The sequence below is a fragment of the Emys orbicularis genome, chromosome 22 (assembly GCF_028017835.1).
Source record: "Emys orbicularis isolate rEmyOrb1 chromosome 22, rEmyOrb1.hap1, whole genome shotgun sequence".
In the NCBI taxonomy this organism is placed as follows: domain Eukaryota; kingdom Metazoa; phylum Chordata; order Testudines; family Emydidae; genus Emys; species Emys orbicularis.
The window spans coordinates 3,419,619-3,434,163 of NC_088704.1; the positions used below are offsets into that span (position 1 = coordinate 3,419,619).

Sequence of the window (14,545 nt, forward strand, 5' to 3'; positions counted from 1 at the left end):
ACCACTGCTTCCTCCAACCAATAAGCATCATCTTTGTCCAGTCCTCTCTCCTAGATGCTGAACAGGTCATTCCGCTTCACCAACTAATTTGGATGAGATGGAAGTCTGTGGGTGGGTGTCATTACATGCTGGAAACGTCAGAGCCCCTATTTTTCCACTAATCCTTCTAATTGCTTCCTTCTTCTGCCCCATGTTATCAATATGCCATGATGAAGTGTGGGTATGAAAGTGTGGAAGGAGGCACAAATGTGTCAGTAAATCATAGTTATGAACAAGGAATGATAATATCTAAGTTAAATATGTTTATTTTTAAAATTAAATTATAGACCTACATTTATTATACTCAATGAAAATCATTTAAATTAAATACAAACAATAGTATTAAGCACTACATGTTTGCTACCAAGTTTTAAAGACAGTCAAATCACTGAACTGGTGGAAGTCACTGACTAAGCATCTGGAACCAGAGTTTGTTGAAGTGCTAAACCAGCTTCTGACAGCAGTAACCTCTTCTGCGGATGTAGAGAGAATATCTGCTTCATTTCAATCTATTCAACTAGCTCAGTTCAATGACTAGTTCCTTAAAAGTTGAGACAGTGATTGAGAGTTGAAAAAGCAGGAAAACTTTTCTTCTTTCAATCTATTAATAGAATCTAGGTGTAAGAGGATCTACTAATTCTAAAATCTTGTAGGACATGGTGACCAGAAAGATTCAGGTCAATTCATTATCTACACATAACTGTACCTTTGTTTGATAAATCAGTTAGTTTTAAATGCAAAACATTTTTGATAAACTTTTTGATAATTTTCCCCAGCACTTTTAAGTAGTTTTATTTAATAAAAAAAAAGTTGTGCATTTTTAATTGAATTTCTATTCAAATAGAGAACTGAGCAATAGACCATAAAATGAAACTCAACAAAGCCAAAGGTAAGGTCCTACACTTAGGGAAGAAAAACCAAATGGTCACATACAGAATGGGGGAAAACTAGCTTGGCAGCAGCTCCACTCCTGGCCCCAGCCCCACCCCCAACTGTGGCCCCCTTAACCATCTGTGCTCCCTCCACCTCCACTCCTGGCCCCGGCTCCCAAGGGGAGTGCAGTTAAGGGTAAGGGGGAGCATGATGTGAAAAGTTTGGGGACCCTAGTTTCAATGGACAATCCTCCTACTGAACTGCTCCTGTGTGGTACAGCCATCTTGAAAAGTCACAGAGAGGGTTGCTGAAGCAGCCAGAGAACAGTCTGTTAAGGAGTTTGTAGATCTAGCTCAGGAATTTAAATTACAATTTTAATTCATAGACTATAAGGCCAGAAGAAACAATTATGCTTAAGTAGTCTGATCTCTTGTTTGAAGTGAGCTGATCTTTTAGAAAAACATCCAATTTTGATTTAAACATTCCCAGTGATGGAGAATCCATCACAATCCTTGGTAAATTGTTCCAACCGTTAATTACACTCATGGCTAAAAATTTACACCATAGTCTGAATTTATCTATCTTCAGCTTCCAGCCACTGGATATTGGCAGGTCTCCATTATGCAAATGGAGTCAGGCTTAGGTGTCGACTTCCTCTCTACCCAAGAGGTGCTCAACTCCCACTCTACCCCTTCCCCCAAGTTCCCCCCGCCTCTTCCTGCTCTTGCTCCGCCCCTCCCACTCTACCCCTTCCCCCAAGGCTGCACCCCCACCTCGCCTCTTCCCACCCCTACTCTGCCTCTTTCCGTCCCCTCCCTGGAACGCGCCCCGTCCCTGCTCCTCCCCCTTCCAGCACCTCCTGCATGCCGTGGAACAGCTGATCTGTGGCGGGCAGGGGGCGCTGGGGGGATGGGGGAGCTGGCTGCTGGTGAGTGCTAAGCACCCGAGCACCCACGGAGTCAGGTATGCTGTATCTGTGTCGAACTTGGCTTTCCTGGGAGAGACAGAGATTTGCTGGACCTGTCATAGAGTCATAGACTATCAGAGTTGGAAGGGACCTCAGGAGGTCATCTAGTCTAACCCCCTGCTCAAAGCAGGACCAATCCCCAACTAAATCATCCCAGCCAGGGCTTTGTCAAGCCTGATCTTAAAAACCAATAAGAAAGGAGATTCCACCACCTCCCTAGGTAACCCATTCCAGTGCTTCACCACCCTCCTAGTGAAAAAGTTTTTCCTAATATCCAACCTAAACCTCCCCCACTGCAACTTGAGACCATTACTCCTTGTTCTGTCATCTGGTACCACTGAGAACAGTCTAGATCCATCCTCTTTGGAACCCCCTTTCAGGTAGTTGAAAGCAGCTATCAAATCCTCCCTCATTCTTCTCTTCTGCAGACTAAACAATCCCAGTTCCTTCAGCCTCTCCTCATAAGTCATGTGCTCCGGCCCCCTAATCATTTTTGTTGCCTTCCGCTGGACACTCCAATTTTTCCACATCCTTCTTGTAGTGTGGGGCCCAAAATTGGACACAGTACTCCAGATGAGGCCTCACCAATGCCGAATAGAGGGGAACGATCACGTCCCTCGATCTGCTGGCAATGCCCCTACTTATACAGCCCAAAATGCTGTTAGCCTTCTTGGCAACAAGGGCAAACTGTCGACTCATATCCAGCTTCTCATCCACTGTAACCCCTAGGTCCTTTTCTGCAGAACTGCTGCCTAGCCACTCGGTCCCTAGTCTGTAGCAGTGCATGGGATTTGGTCCTCAGTGGTGTAAGGAAAGGGGCACTCCTAGGGTGAGATGTGCAATTACACATAGGTGTCTCCAAGTTGGGAAGGGCTGAAGAGTGTTCTAATGGATGAGATCAGGGTACCTGAAGGGTCAGGGTTGGACGGGGTGCCTGGATAATGGGATGGGGATTCAGGGATGAAAAAATCCCCAAGGAAAGAGTAGGTTCCTGGACGGGCAGAGAAAGGCAGGGTGGCTGAGGGGCTGGGAACAATGGAAAAAGGAATGAGGATGGAGGTGGCTGGGGATGATGGAGGAAGGGCATTGGGGTTGGGGAACAAGAATGTAGGGGGCTTGTGTGCTGCGGCAGGGCGTTTGGAAGGGGGAGAAGGGGAACAAAGGGCTGAGGTGACCTGGGAGGCTAGGGCGGGGCATTGAGGGGGAGGGGAATGAGGACGGAGATAGCCTAGGGGCTGTCACAGGGCATTGGCGGGGGGGGGGGGGGGCAGCAGGGAAGGGGAATCAGAATGCAGATAAGGGGCAGGGCATTGGGAGAGGGGGAAAACAAGGATGGAGGTGGCCAGATGGCTTGGGCATAGTGTGTGTGTGAGGGGGAGAATTGGGGCGGCCAGCGTCTGGGGCAGAGCACTGGTGGAGAATGGGGGCAGCCCAGGGTCTGAGGTGGGGTGCCGGGGGGAGGGAATGGGAATAGGGGTGGCCAGGAGTCTGGGGCAGGGCACGGGGCGGGGAATGGGGCCAGCAGAAGCACAGGACTGTCTGCCTCTGCCCCCAAGGCCCCGCCCCCCCTTTCACCAAGGCCCTACCCCCTGCTTGCTCCTCTTCCCTCCTCTCCCTGTCACTCACTGCTCTCCCCCGTCCCCCTTTGTTGTCTCTCAATCCTCTCCACCTCCCTCCCACACACCCCCAAGCTGGGCTCCCTCTGCTCTGGGGCTGGGACAGAAGCCTGCCTGCACGTGAGATGCAAGTAGGAGTTGGCCCCAGCTGAGTAGGGTTGATGACCCAGTGCCTCCCCCACCCGCAGTAACCGGATTTTGGTGTCTGGTCAGTTCATCTGACCGGACTTTCTGGTTGAAAACTGGACACCTGGCAATCCTAGCGGTCACAGGGTGGGGGGCCGGGAAAGGGGCTGAGACTGGAGATAGCCCAGGGGCAGGCGTGCTGGGAGCCACGGACCCAAACTCTATACAATAGAAACCACTTCAGGCCAGTAGCATCCCCAGCAGCTAGGGGCCTGGCACTGGGGGGCGAGGAGGGCGGTTGCCAGGTTGCGGGGGCGGGTGAGGAGTCTGGGGCCGGCCCGCAGACGGGCGGGGCGCCGGGGGGAGGGGAATGGCCGGGCGGTCTGAGGGGAGAAGGGGCACCGGACGGTCGGAGGCGCAGCGCCCGGCGCTCACCAGTAGTAGGTGACGCGGCAGGCTCCGCAGCGCAGCTGGGCCGGGCCCCCGCACAGCTCGCAGCTCAGCGGCCGCCCGCGAGGCAGAGCCAGGGGCACCAGCTGCTGCACGTTCATCCTCCCACTCCCGCCCCGGCCGACGTTGCCGGGAAGCGGCGCGTTGCCGAGCAACCAGGCGCTTCCGGCGTGACGGGGCGCGGCCGGGTTGCAACTTCCGGTGCGGAAGCGGACACGCCAGCCGGCATGGCGGCGGCGGCTAGCGCAGACAGCCCCGGGCCGGCAGTGCTGGAGGCGGAGCAGCGCGTGCGGGCCTGGGCAGAGGCGCAGAGAGAGCGCGGGCGGCGCGTGGCGCTGGTGACGTCGGGCGGGACCCAGGTGCCGCTGGAGGCACGCGCCGTGCGCTTTCTGGAGAACTTCAGCAGCGGGCGGCGCGGGGCGGCCTCGGCCGAGCGCCTCGTTTTCGCCGGATACGGCGTCTGCTTCCTGCATCGCGCGCGCTCCGCCTTCCCCTGGGCGCGCGCGCTCCCGCCTCCGGGTCCCGCTCTCTTGGACGCTCTGCGCGTACACCCGGGGCCTAGCGTCGCTGCTGACCCAGACGCGCTGCCGGGACTCGTGCCCGCGCTGCTCGGGTACCAGCGCGCCAAGGAGACGGGCGCGCTCCTGTCGCTCGAGTTCACCAGCCTCACCGAGTACTTGGCGCTGCTGCGGGCTGCCGCCAGGGCCCTGGCGCCCTTCGGTACGGGGCGGCCGGGAGAAGGGGCCGCCGCCCTGCTGGGGCGTCCCGGCCTGGGGGCGTGGTACTATGAGGGGGGGTCAGCTCTGGCTGAGGTATCTCGCATTGGCCGGATACTGCCGGGGTAGATGGACCCTTGGGCTGACCTAGGATGGCCGTGTGTGGGAGGGGTCCTGGCGTTGGTTGGGGGTGGGAGAGGGGTCATCCCTGTTTGGGGAGCTCCTGGCATTGCTGGGGTGGGATCAGCCCTGCCTGGGGCCATCAGTGATTCTGGCTCCTTTCCCCACAGGCTCCAGTGTGATGTTCTACCTGGCAGCAGCCGTGTCAGATTTCTACATCCCAGCATCAGAGATGCCTGAGCACAAGATCCAGTCCTCTGAGGGTCCCCTACAGGTGATGCATTTTCTTCTGGGCACTGGGCCTTGCTCTGTGTCCCTTGTTGGATCTTGCTTGCCAAAAGTGTGATGTGGAGGGAAATCTGGCTTCTTGATTCCGTGTGTTACTAGCGCTCTGTAGGGAGCCAGGACGCCTGGGCCATATCCCCTGATCTCAAACTGACTTATTAAGTTACCTTGGGCAAGTCACTTACTCCTGTATGTCTGAGAGTCATATACAAACCTGGAGTGTTAATACTCATCTCACAGGGACTATGAGGCCTTACAACGGCTCAGCACTTTGAAAACTGTGTGCTATGGCACCACTGTAGCATCTACCAAACCAGTCATCCCTATTCATTAGATTGGCAGTCAATGAAAGCCTAGGTCTGTCTCTTTCTCCTGTGGTTTTGTTCTCCAGTCTCCCCTTTATTAAAGGCTTCCTTTTTGATAGGTAGTTATTTTACTGGGATCTCCAGATTCCTTTTTTAATCATCCTTTCTCATGTAATTCCTCCATGGCAACAACTCACTCTCCGTTATTAGTTATTTGTATTCTGGTAGCACTTGGAAGCCCCAGCTGAGATTGGGTCCCAGTTGGGACAGGCTCTTTGTAAACATGAGGGAGGAGACAGTCCCTGTTCTGAATAGTTTATAGTCTAGCTGGACAAATTAGACAAAAGGTGAGAAGGAAAACTGAGGTGCAGAGAGGGGAAGTGATTTGCTTAAGATCACACAGTAGGTTAGTGATAGAGCTGGGAATAGAACCCAGTCCTTCTGATTCCTAGTCCAGTGCCCTAACCTCTGAGACCTAGACTTATACTAGCAGGCTGCAGAGTTAGCTGTCTTCTGTATGTAGCCTGAAGGGATCATTGAAGAATGAAGCAAGATGCTCTTTCCTTCCAGAAGCTGTCTTCCGTATTTATTAATTCTTCTTTGAGTAGCCTCTGTACATGTACACTGTCGGGATGCGCAAACAGTGAAGCTTGGACTGACGGAACTTTCTAATAGCAGTGCCTGCTGAAGTGCTCACATGCCCGACTCTCCTCGTTCCTCCAAACCAGTTTGATATCCAGGGAACAAATCAGGGAATCTAAGTTCTCAAGTCGTCCAGTTCTTTCAGCCCTCAAATTCACCTTCCTTCACCCATGGATTATGATCTCCACAGGCAGTGGGGCTGGTTTGGCCTTCCTCCAGGCAGCTATTAAAGGAGCCTGCTCTCACAAGATTCAGCGGAAAGGTTCCACCACTCTTGCTAATACCAAAGGAAAGGTCTCCTTCATTAATCCTAGATACTCCCCGAAGAAGAAATAGAAGGTCCTGATGAACACACGGATATGGATGTGGAGATTCAGATATCACTGGATGACAATGTGGGAGCATCTTCTTCCAGAAAATACAAATTTATAGACAGCATAACATTATAGAAAGGATGGCTACAACCCTGAACATCCCTTCTGTTGTATTAGAGGAAATCACATACCCAGTTTTTGATATTCTGGATTCACCTACTAGGAGTAAAATTACCCCAGTCAGTCCTAGATGGTTTGTTCCAACCAGCAAAAAATACTGGATTAAATCCAGCATCTGGACCAACAATTTAAAAAAAAAGCTGACAAGTTATACCAACTGCCTCAGAGCTTCTGGTTAGTCCAGCCCTATGCAGGTTCATTGGTAGTGGTAGTGGCCCTGCAAAGACCTAAAGGCAGTCAAGTCTGCTGTCCCCTTTCAAATAAAAAGAGTAAGAAATTAGGTGCTCTTGGTAGAAGGGTATTCTCTGCCACATGCCAGTTATCAGCCCATCCAAGCTATCAATATCACTTATGGGAGAAGATAGTTTTACTCCAGAGGGCATTCTGTGCCAAAAAATTAAAAATTCTGTGCACAGTATTTTAAAATTATGCAAATTTTATTTGTCAAATAAAATGTGGAGGCTTCAGCATGGCATTGGGGAGCACAGTCCACTGGCTTCACAGAGGTGGGAGATCACTGTGCAGCTCCCCCCCGAGACACAGACTCAGCAGTGAGGCTGCACCCAGACCTGACACAGTGCAAGGACAGGACCTACCCCAGAAACACTCTAGGCCCTGCTCCTCCATGCCAGGTGCACCAGATGTGGGCAGGCAGGCTCAGCAAGGCAGGATCCAAGTGTGGAGGGGCTTAGTGTGGGGGGATCTAGGGGTGGGTTGAGAGGGTTCTGTGTGGGGCAATCTGGGTGCGGGCTGCTCAGTGGGTGATCTAGGTGCAGGGGGGATCTGGATGCACAGGGGTTTGTTGGGGGGTTCTGGGTGCAATGGTAATGGGACTCTGCAGGGGGGTCCAGGTGAAGGTGGTTGGGGCTCAGTGTGGGTGGTCTGGGTGTGGGAGGGGATAGAGCTCAGCAGTGGGGTCTGGGTGTGGGGAGCTTAGCGGGGGGGTCCAGATGCTGGGAAAGTGGGGCTCAGTGGGATGGGGACCCAGATACAGCTGGTTGGGGCTCGGTTGGGTGGGGATCCAGGTGTGGGTGGCTCATCAGGGTAGACCAGGTGCAAGGGGAGTGGGGCTCATCGGGGGGGGGGGTGTTCTGAGTGCAGGGGGTGAGGCTCAGCGGGAAGGTCTGGGTATGAGGGGGTCTGGATGCACAGGGGTTGAGAAGATGGGGGAGCAGCTCCCTGTACAGTGATCCCTCCCACTGCAGCACAGGAGCGATGGGAGCAGGAATTGCTGTTGTGTGTGTGGGAATAGAGTTTGCAGCGCTTCCTACAGCGGGGGGAGAAATCTGGGAGTGGGTCTGACACGGCCCGGGATGTCGTGCAGGGGAAGAGGAAGTCCCAGCCGGAACCAGCAGCTGAGCCCAGGGTAGGAGCCACCAGCTGGGTCTTCCCTAGTCCGCCCCTTGCCCCACAGTGATTTACCTCTCTGCCAGCTGTCCTGGGCACCTGAAACATACTGCTGGGGAGGGTCGCATGACCACTCTTGTGGCTTCCCTTTGCTTCCATGTGAGAGAGTCATTTTACTGCGGGAAAGCAAAGAAATTTGCGGGGGACATAAATTCTGCACAGGAGTATAGTTTGCACAGTTACTACCGGAAGAGCAGACAAAACTAGACAACAGATTGATTACCAAAGTTCACTTGATTGAGAGCATCTTTCAATTCTTCAGATATGACATCCAGAGCATTAGTGTCTGTGATCACCTTGAGGCACCTTTGGAGTCTGCAGTCGTCCTGACTCCCTTCAGAGACAAGAACCCAAGTAAAAGACTTTCCATTTGATGGGGAAGGGCTCTTTAGCTCTAGAACAGATGAGGTTTCCAGAGAAACTAAAAGATTCAGGGTCTACTGCAAGAGAGATCAGGTTTTCCAGATCTACTCTTACTTAGATGATTGGCTCATTAGTGTTTCCTCACAGGAAGTTCTAACAATAGCTATGTCGCAAACATGAGTTCCTAACACTTTGGCTCAAGATAAACTGGAAGACTCACACAAAACTCCAATCCAGATCATCTCTTTTATTGAGGCAATTCGGGATTCTCAAAAAGGCAGAGCTTTTTTCCCAGAAGAAAGATATTTTACAGTCCTGACAGCAATAGATATATTGCAGGACAACTCCAGTGATGTTCTTTCTCAAGCTGATGGACCTTGTGGCTTTGGCAACATACGTAACTTCTTATGCTCACCTAAGGTGAGAACTGGACAACACTGATTAAGAATGCGCTGCATACCAAATACAGACAATATGTTTATGAGAATATAACACTCTCCAAGGAGGTGTTCCTGTCCCTCATGTAGTAGTCTGAATGTGGCAGTGAACTCAGGAGCTCTGTTGATCACAGTTTATTCTGATACTTCTAATGTAGGCAGAAGGTAGGTAGAATTTCTGGGAGAAAAACTATGTTTCGGCATTCCTGAATTTCTTCCCCACTTTCAGGACAGAGTATTTCAGGCAGTTACTGACAGTGTTTTATGTGAACAAGCAAGGGAGCAAATCCAGCCAACTGCAAAGAGGCCATGGCTTTGTGGGAGTGTTGCAAGGTACACCAAATGTGTCCCATAGCTCTTCACTTTTACAGGCAAGGACAACACACAGTAACTCCCCACTTAACGTCCTCTCGCTTAACATTGTTTCGATCTTACATCCCTGCTCAATTACAGAACATGCTCCATTTAAAGTTGTGCAATGCTTCGCTATAACATCATTTGGCTGCCTGCTTTGTCCACAGCTGGCAGCCCCCCATCAGCTCCCCTAGGGCCCCCCCACCCGGCCTCCCACCCGCCGGCAGACTCCGCAGATCAGTGCCTTCCCTTTTCTCCCCCCGCCTTCTGCCTGTGGCAATCAGCTGGCTTGCGGCGTTCAGGAGGGAGCGGGGAGGAGCGAGGACTCCACGTGCCAGCTCCCCTCCCATCTCTGCTTCCTGAACGCTGCAAGCCAGCTGATTGCCGTGGGCAGAAGGGAGGGGGGAGGAGCGAGGATGCTGCGTGCAGAGTAAAGGGGGATGGGTGGGAAGAAGAGGCGGGTTAAGGCTGGGAGTTTGGGGGAAGGGTGGAGTGGGTGGGCCGAGGGTTGAGCCCCCTCCCCCCCCCCCCCCCCGGTGCTTGCAGAGTAGGGGAAGCTGCTGCTGCACAACGTGCTTCTCCTAGTCTACAGCACCTTCAGCCTCCTTGCCTGCCTCATTGTCTCCAGTGCCAGTGGGCTGTGCCTGTGTGGGGTAAGGCAGGGCACCTCCCAACTATAGAACTGTACTGTACTGTATGGCAAAAAAAAATTTCCCTAGAACCTAACACCCCCCCCCCATTTACTTATTTATTTATTCATTTTTATGGGGAAATTGGATTCGTTTAACATCGTTACGCTTAAAGTCGCATTTTTCAGGAACATAACTACAACGTTAAGTGAGGAGTTACTGTATTAGCAGATCAGCTAAGTAGAGACTTACATCATCATTATAAGTGGGCACTCAAGGACTTGATTGCAAACAACATCTACTCCTGGTGGGGGTATCCAGACATAAAACTTTTTGCAACAAGACAACTCCAAATGCCTTAGGTTTTGCTCCAGGGCAGGAGCAGACAATCAGTCCATCTTGGATGCATTTCATCCATGCATTTCATGGGGAATTCTCAAGTCTAAATGTTATGATTGGCCTGGCCTGGCCTGGGCAAGGCAACAGTAGTTCTCAGATCTGCTGCAACTATCAGAAGAAATTTCTGTCTTCACAATTCCAGACTGGTGACCCAGAATGGTCAGATTGCCATTTGGACCACAGACTCTCTCCACTTCAAAACACTGTCCTGTTAAAAACAAACAAACAATCGCTTCTATTAATCTCCAGTAAACAATGTCGTGGTGGTATGATAATCAGTGGAAAAGGTTCTTGTGGGCAACCAACAGCTTGAGCTCCTATTCAATCAATACTAGGATATTTACTTAATCTGAAATACTTGGATTCCTCCATCTCATCCATTAAAATACATTTTGCAACTATTTAATCTCATCCCATATTAATTGAACAAAGGCTATTCACTGTAGAAGGGACTCACTGCAAATGTGCCCCCTGTTGGATGGCCATGGCCTAGCAAGCTTTCCTCCTGTAACACCCTCTGGTGATGTCTGTCTCGGTCCTGTGGTGGTCCACAGCTTCTTTTGGCCCTCTGGACAGGCCATATTTGTTCCCATACCTTCCAGGGTACTCCAGTGCTAAGTCCACACAAAGCAGTACCCAAAGGCCAGTCTCTTTAGCCCGTCTTCCTGGCAGTTACTAAGACCCACAACTCCTCACCAGGAATCTTGAGTGTAGATCACTCAAATAGATACCAACTCCAGTACTTCTAGTCCCACTCAACTCTCAATGCTGAACCCTGTCTTGGGCTTGCCTTGACACGAACCCTTTGTCTCCTGACATCTTGGTACTTCCTCGCTCTCAGCTCCAAATTGAGCCCTCTTTCAGACTTGCCGCAGTGAGAATCAGCATCTCATGTAGCCTTTGGGCATGAGGAGCATTGGACCTTGTGGAGTATCTGGAACCATAACTCCATATTAATACAGTTGCAATTGTTAATTTCCCTTGTTATTTAAATAAGAAATTAAACAAGGCATGGCTGTGGGCTGGCTTCTATAGTCCAACTCAGCCCCTCTGAAGCGTCTGCATTTTTTGGAGGACTGTATCTTGGGAACTCCTTCACCAAATGACCCCAAATTTGTACCATAGATCTCACTTCCTGAACTGCAATACCAATTTTCAAGTACATCTGATTATGTATGTGCATTTTATAGGTTTGAAAATTCAGTTTCAAACAGAATTATTGTTATAAACGTTGTGGTTAGTTCTCCCCCAGTAATAGACTAGGGATGAATTTAGCTTCTGGATAGCAGGAGCTTGCATTTGTGCTGATTTGTCTGCTAAGCAGATCCAAACTGGTACCCAAAATTAGTTTCACTGTGCAGGTACATTAATGACACCTTTGATCCTCCTTAGTAAGGTCTAGCAGAATGGCATTTTGGAAATAATTCCTAAGTGTAAAACTCAGCCCAGAACTGTTAAGCATAATGTGATGTGAAGCTGGCACATCCCTATTCGCTGTCTTTATCTCTCATATTTAAATGTCATACTAACGTGTACTGAAACTTCTAGCGTCTACTGAATTTTTTTCCCCCAATGCAGATCACGATGAAGATGGTGCCAAAAATGCTGTCTCCTCTAGTCAAAGAATGGGCTCCTGAAGCATTTGTTATTTCCTTTAAGTTGGAAACTGATCCCTCCATCTTAATTGATAAATCACGGAAGGCTCTGGAGACATATCGTCATCAGGTGGTGATAGCAAATGTCCTTGATTCACGGAGAACGTCTGTTCTTCTTGTAACCAAAGACTCGGAAACTAAATTATCACTTTCTAATGAAGAAATAGCACAAGGCATGGAAATAGAGGAGAAGATAGTGAGCCATCTTCAGTCTCAACACACTGCATTTATAGATAAACAACACTCTGAAAGGAAAGGACCAGCTTGTTCTAGCTCTGAATGATCAGAAACAAATTGAACTTTGTGAGGGTGTGAGTGGAACTGGAGGAAATCTCATTGCAGTAAATGGAGGAAAACACTATCTGAGGCATTGTGTATGAGGTAAAAAGTGTGAACATCCAACATAGACTTCATAAGTTATTTGCTGCTTATGTAAAAAAAAACCAAAAACACTGAAATGAAAACATTCCCCTAAGGATGGTGTTGTGCGAGTTTGTAGAGAGGAGAGGGATGTGTTTCCCTAATCCTCTCCTTGTGTGGGGGTGGGGAAGCAAGGGATAGATGTGTGCATGTTACAGTTTCTGCTTCTTCAAAACTCCATGTAGCAGCCCCTTTTGAAATCCCAGAAGAGTGGGCAGAGGTCACCAGAACAAAATTCCTCCCCCCACCCTCTTAAATGGGAGAGGGGTCACAGAGACAGGGGACAACAAATGATTAAACAGGAAGGTGGGGATTCAATCAAAGATGTAAAATGGGAACCATATGGGGACACTGAGCAGAGAACCCTGGACAAAGGGTTCTCAGCCTCACAAAGGAGGTGAAGAAGTCAGAGGAACTCTTTCCGGATGTGAGACAGTGACGGAACAGAAGTAGTGCCTGCAATTGCAGTGAACCTCCCTGTCAAGCTACTTCCTGGTTTGGTAAATGACCATTTTGGCCAGTAACAGAAGGAGGTTGATGAGGAGGTCTTGTGATTTTATGGAGCCACAGAGAGGAAGGCCATAGAGGAGTAGATGTTGAGGGAAAGTACAGCTAGAACCTCGTCAGAAGGTTCTGGAGGATGTGAAAGGGAGCTGTTACCTGGCACAATGGAGCTAGGCATGTGCCCAGGTCTCCCTGTCTGAAGAAGGGGCAGGCATCAGGGATATCCATGAACCACGCCTGTGCTCACAGCTGCCAACTAATATCCCTGGTGGGCGAAGGGACCAAGGTGGAATAAAAGCTGGCTAATAGGTTCGTCACCCTTGCAAAATGGTATAATCTTCTGCCATGTGGTGCCAGTATGTGACACAAGGTCAAGGAAATGCATGCTGTGGAGCATGTAGAGATTGCCACCAATCATAGCCATCCCACAGGCATCATACCTGCTGCGAGGACTCACTCACCCCTTACTTTAAATTCTGCTTTCATGTACTGTATTGCTATGTTCACATTGAAACACATTCCTTAATTACTGTTCTAACATACTGTGAGGAGAGGTGGTAACTGCAGTTAGCTGTACCTCTGTGGGCAACATGGAAGTTAATTTAAATTATGTTGAAACAGACTCACTGGTGGGTTTTTTTTTTTTTTTTTTAAGGAAAATCGAATCTGACCTTGAGGTTGAGAGTTCAACTACTAATAGAGAAATTCAAAATTCCTCAAGGTGGCCTCTGCTCATTCCAAGACCATCAAAAATTCCTGGAAGCAGTGGCTTTTGCATATCACACTCAACTGGCAGGAGACTGAACAGTCAAGGAGTGCTTATACTGGGAGGGAAATGAACCTGAAGAGAGTGAGACAGAGGAGGTGGTGAAAACAGGACAAGGTCAATCAATATGAAGGGTAGCATGGGATTGGTGGAGAGAGTAGATGAAGAAAGCAGATGAGAGTGCCTCAGTTTCAGTGATTTGGTGGGGGGCCCTGACTCATCTTGTCAATCCTTTTCAGAAAAGTCATGTGTGATTCATAGGAGTTTAAGGAGGGAGTCCAAATGATAGTTTTTTGGTATGGGTTTGGGAGTCAGAATGGAGAAGAAGTGCTGCTTGGCCAGCAAGTCGGTAGAATCAAATGAGGTGACAACAAATGTGCAGTGGAGGAACTTAACAGGATCATGGGACTTGCACCAGAAACGCTCAGCAGCATGGGAGGGAGTGGAGGAAGCAGTTGTTGGGGTGGGCCAGGATTGGGGTTGGAGGGATGAACCACATGGTAGGAGAGTGCTGAGTAGAAGAAGTTGTCAGCAGAGTTGAGAAGAGGGGTTGAGAAGTCTTGAATGTCGATGAATTGGAAATCACAGAAGGAGCAAATGCCAGGATGGGGTGAAGGAGATACATGAACATTGTTAAAGGAGATGAGGTGGAGATTGGAGAGGGGGAACTTGATGGCGAGAGCAGAGAGGGAAGGTGAGTGAGTGGCTGTTTTGATGAGTAGGAGTGTTGATCCATGGCTCAGCATTGTTAGAGGTTATGGGGTTGGAAGGAACAGCAGGTTCCCAAAGATGGGAAATTGTAATAAGAGGAGAAGAGTGGGGAGTTTGAATTGAAGAGGAAGTAGGATGGGGAAGATTTGAGGAGAATGGGGGCAATAAATAACATGGAGAAGGAGATAGAAGAAAGCAGTTTCTTTTGAGGGAAGTAAAGACAGAGAGTGGGGACGGGCTGTTGGAAGCAACAGGACTGGGAGAGAA

At 49.8% G+C, this 14,545-nt stretch overlaps 2 protein-coding genes across 2 annotated transcripts in view; one reads left to right on the forward strand and one right to left on the reverse strand.

The window, feature by feature from the left end:
• The window catches only part of ZMYND12 (zinc finger MYND-type containing 12), a 30,245-nt gene extending 26,073 nt beyond the window's left edge, over positions 1-4,172 (reverse strand). Inside the window, exon 1 of the mRNA XM_065421428.1 lies at positions 4,057-4,172. Coding sequence (XP_065277500.1) covers positions 4,057-4,172 — 116 coding nt within the window. The remainder of the gene's footprint in view (positions 1-4,056) is intronic.
• A 538-nt stretch (positions 4,173-4,710) lies between these two features.
• PPCS (phosphopantothenoylcysteine synthetase) lies at positions 4,711-12,367 on the forward strand. The gene is made up of 3 exons (XM_065421364.1): positions 4,711-4,791; positions 5,078-5,181; positions 11,801-12,367. Exons 2-3 carry the CDS (start codon positions 5,089-5,091, stop codon positions 12,158-12,160), a joined length of 453 nt encoding a protein of 150 aa, XP_065277436.1. The 5' UTR covers positions 4,711-4,791; positions 5,078-5,088; the 3' UTR covers positions 12,161-12,367.
• Positions 12,368-14,545: the final 2,178 nt, after the last annotated feature.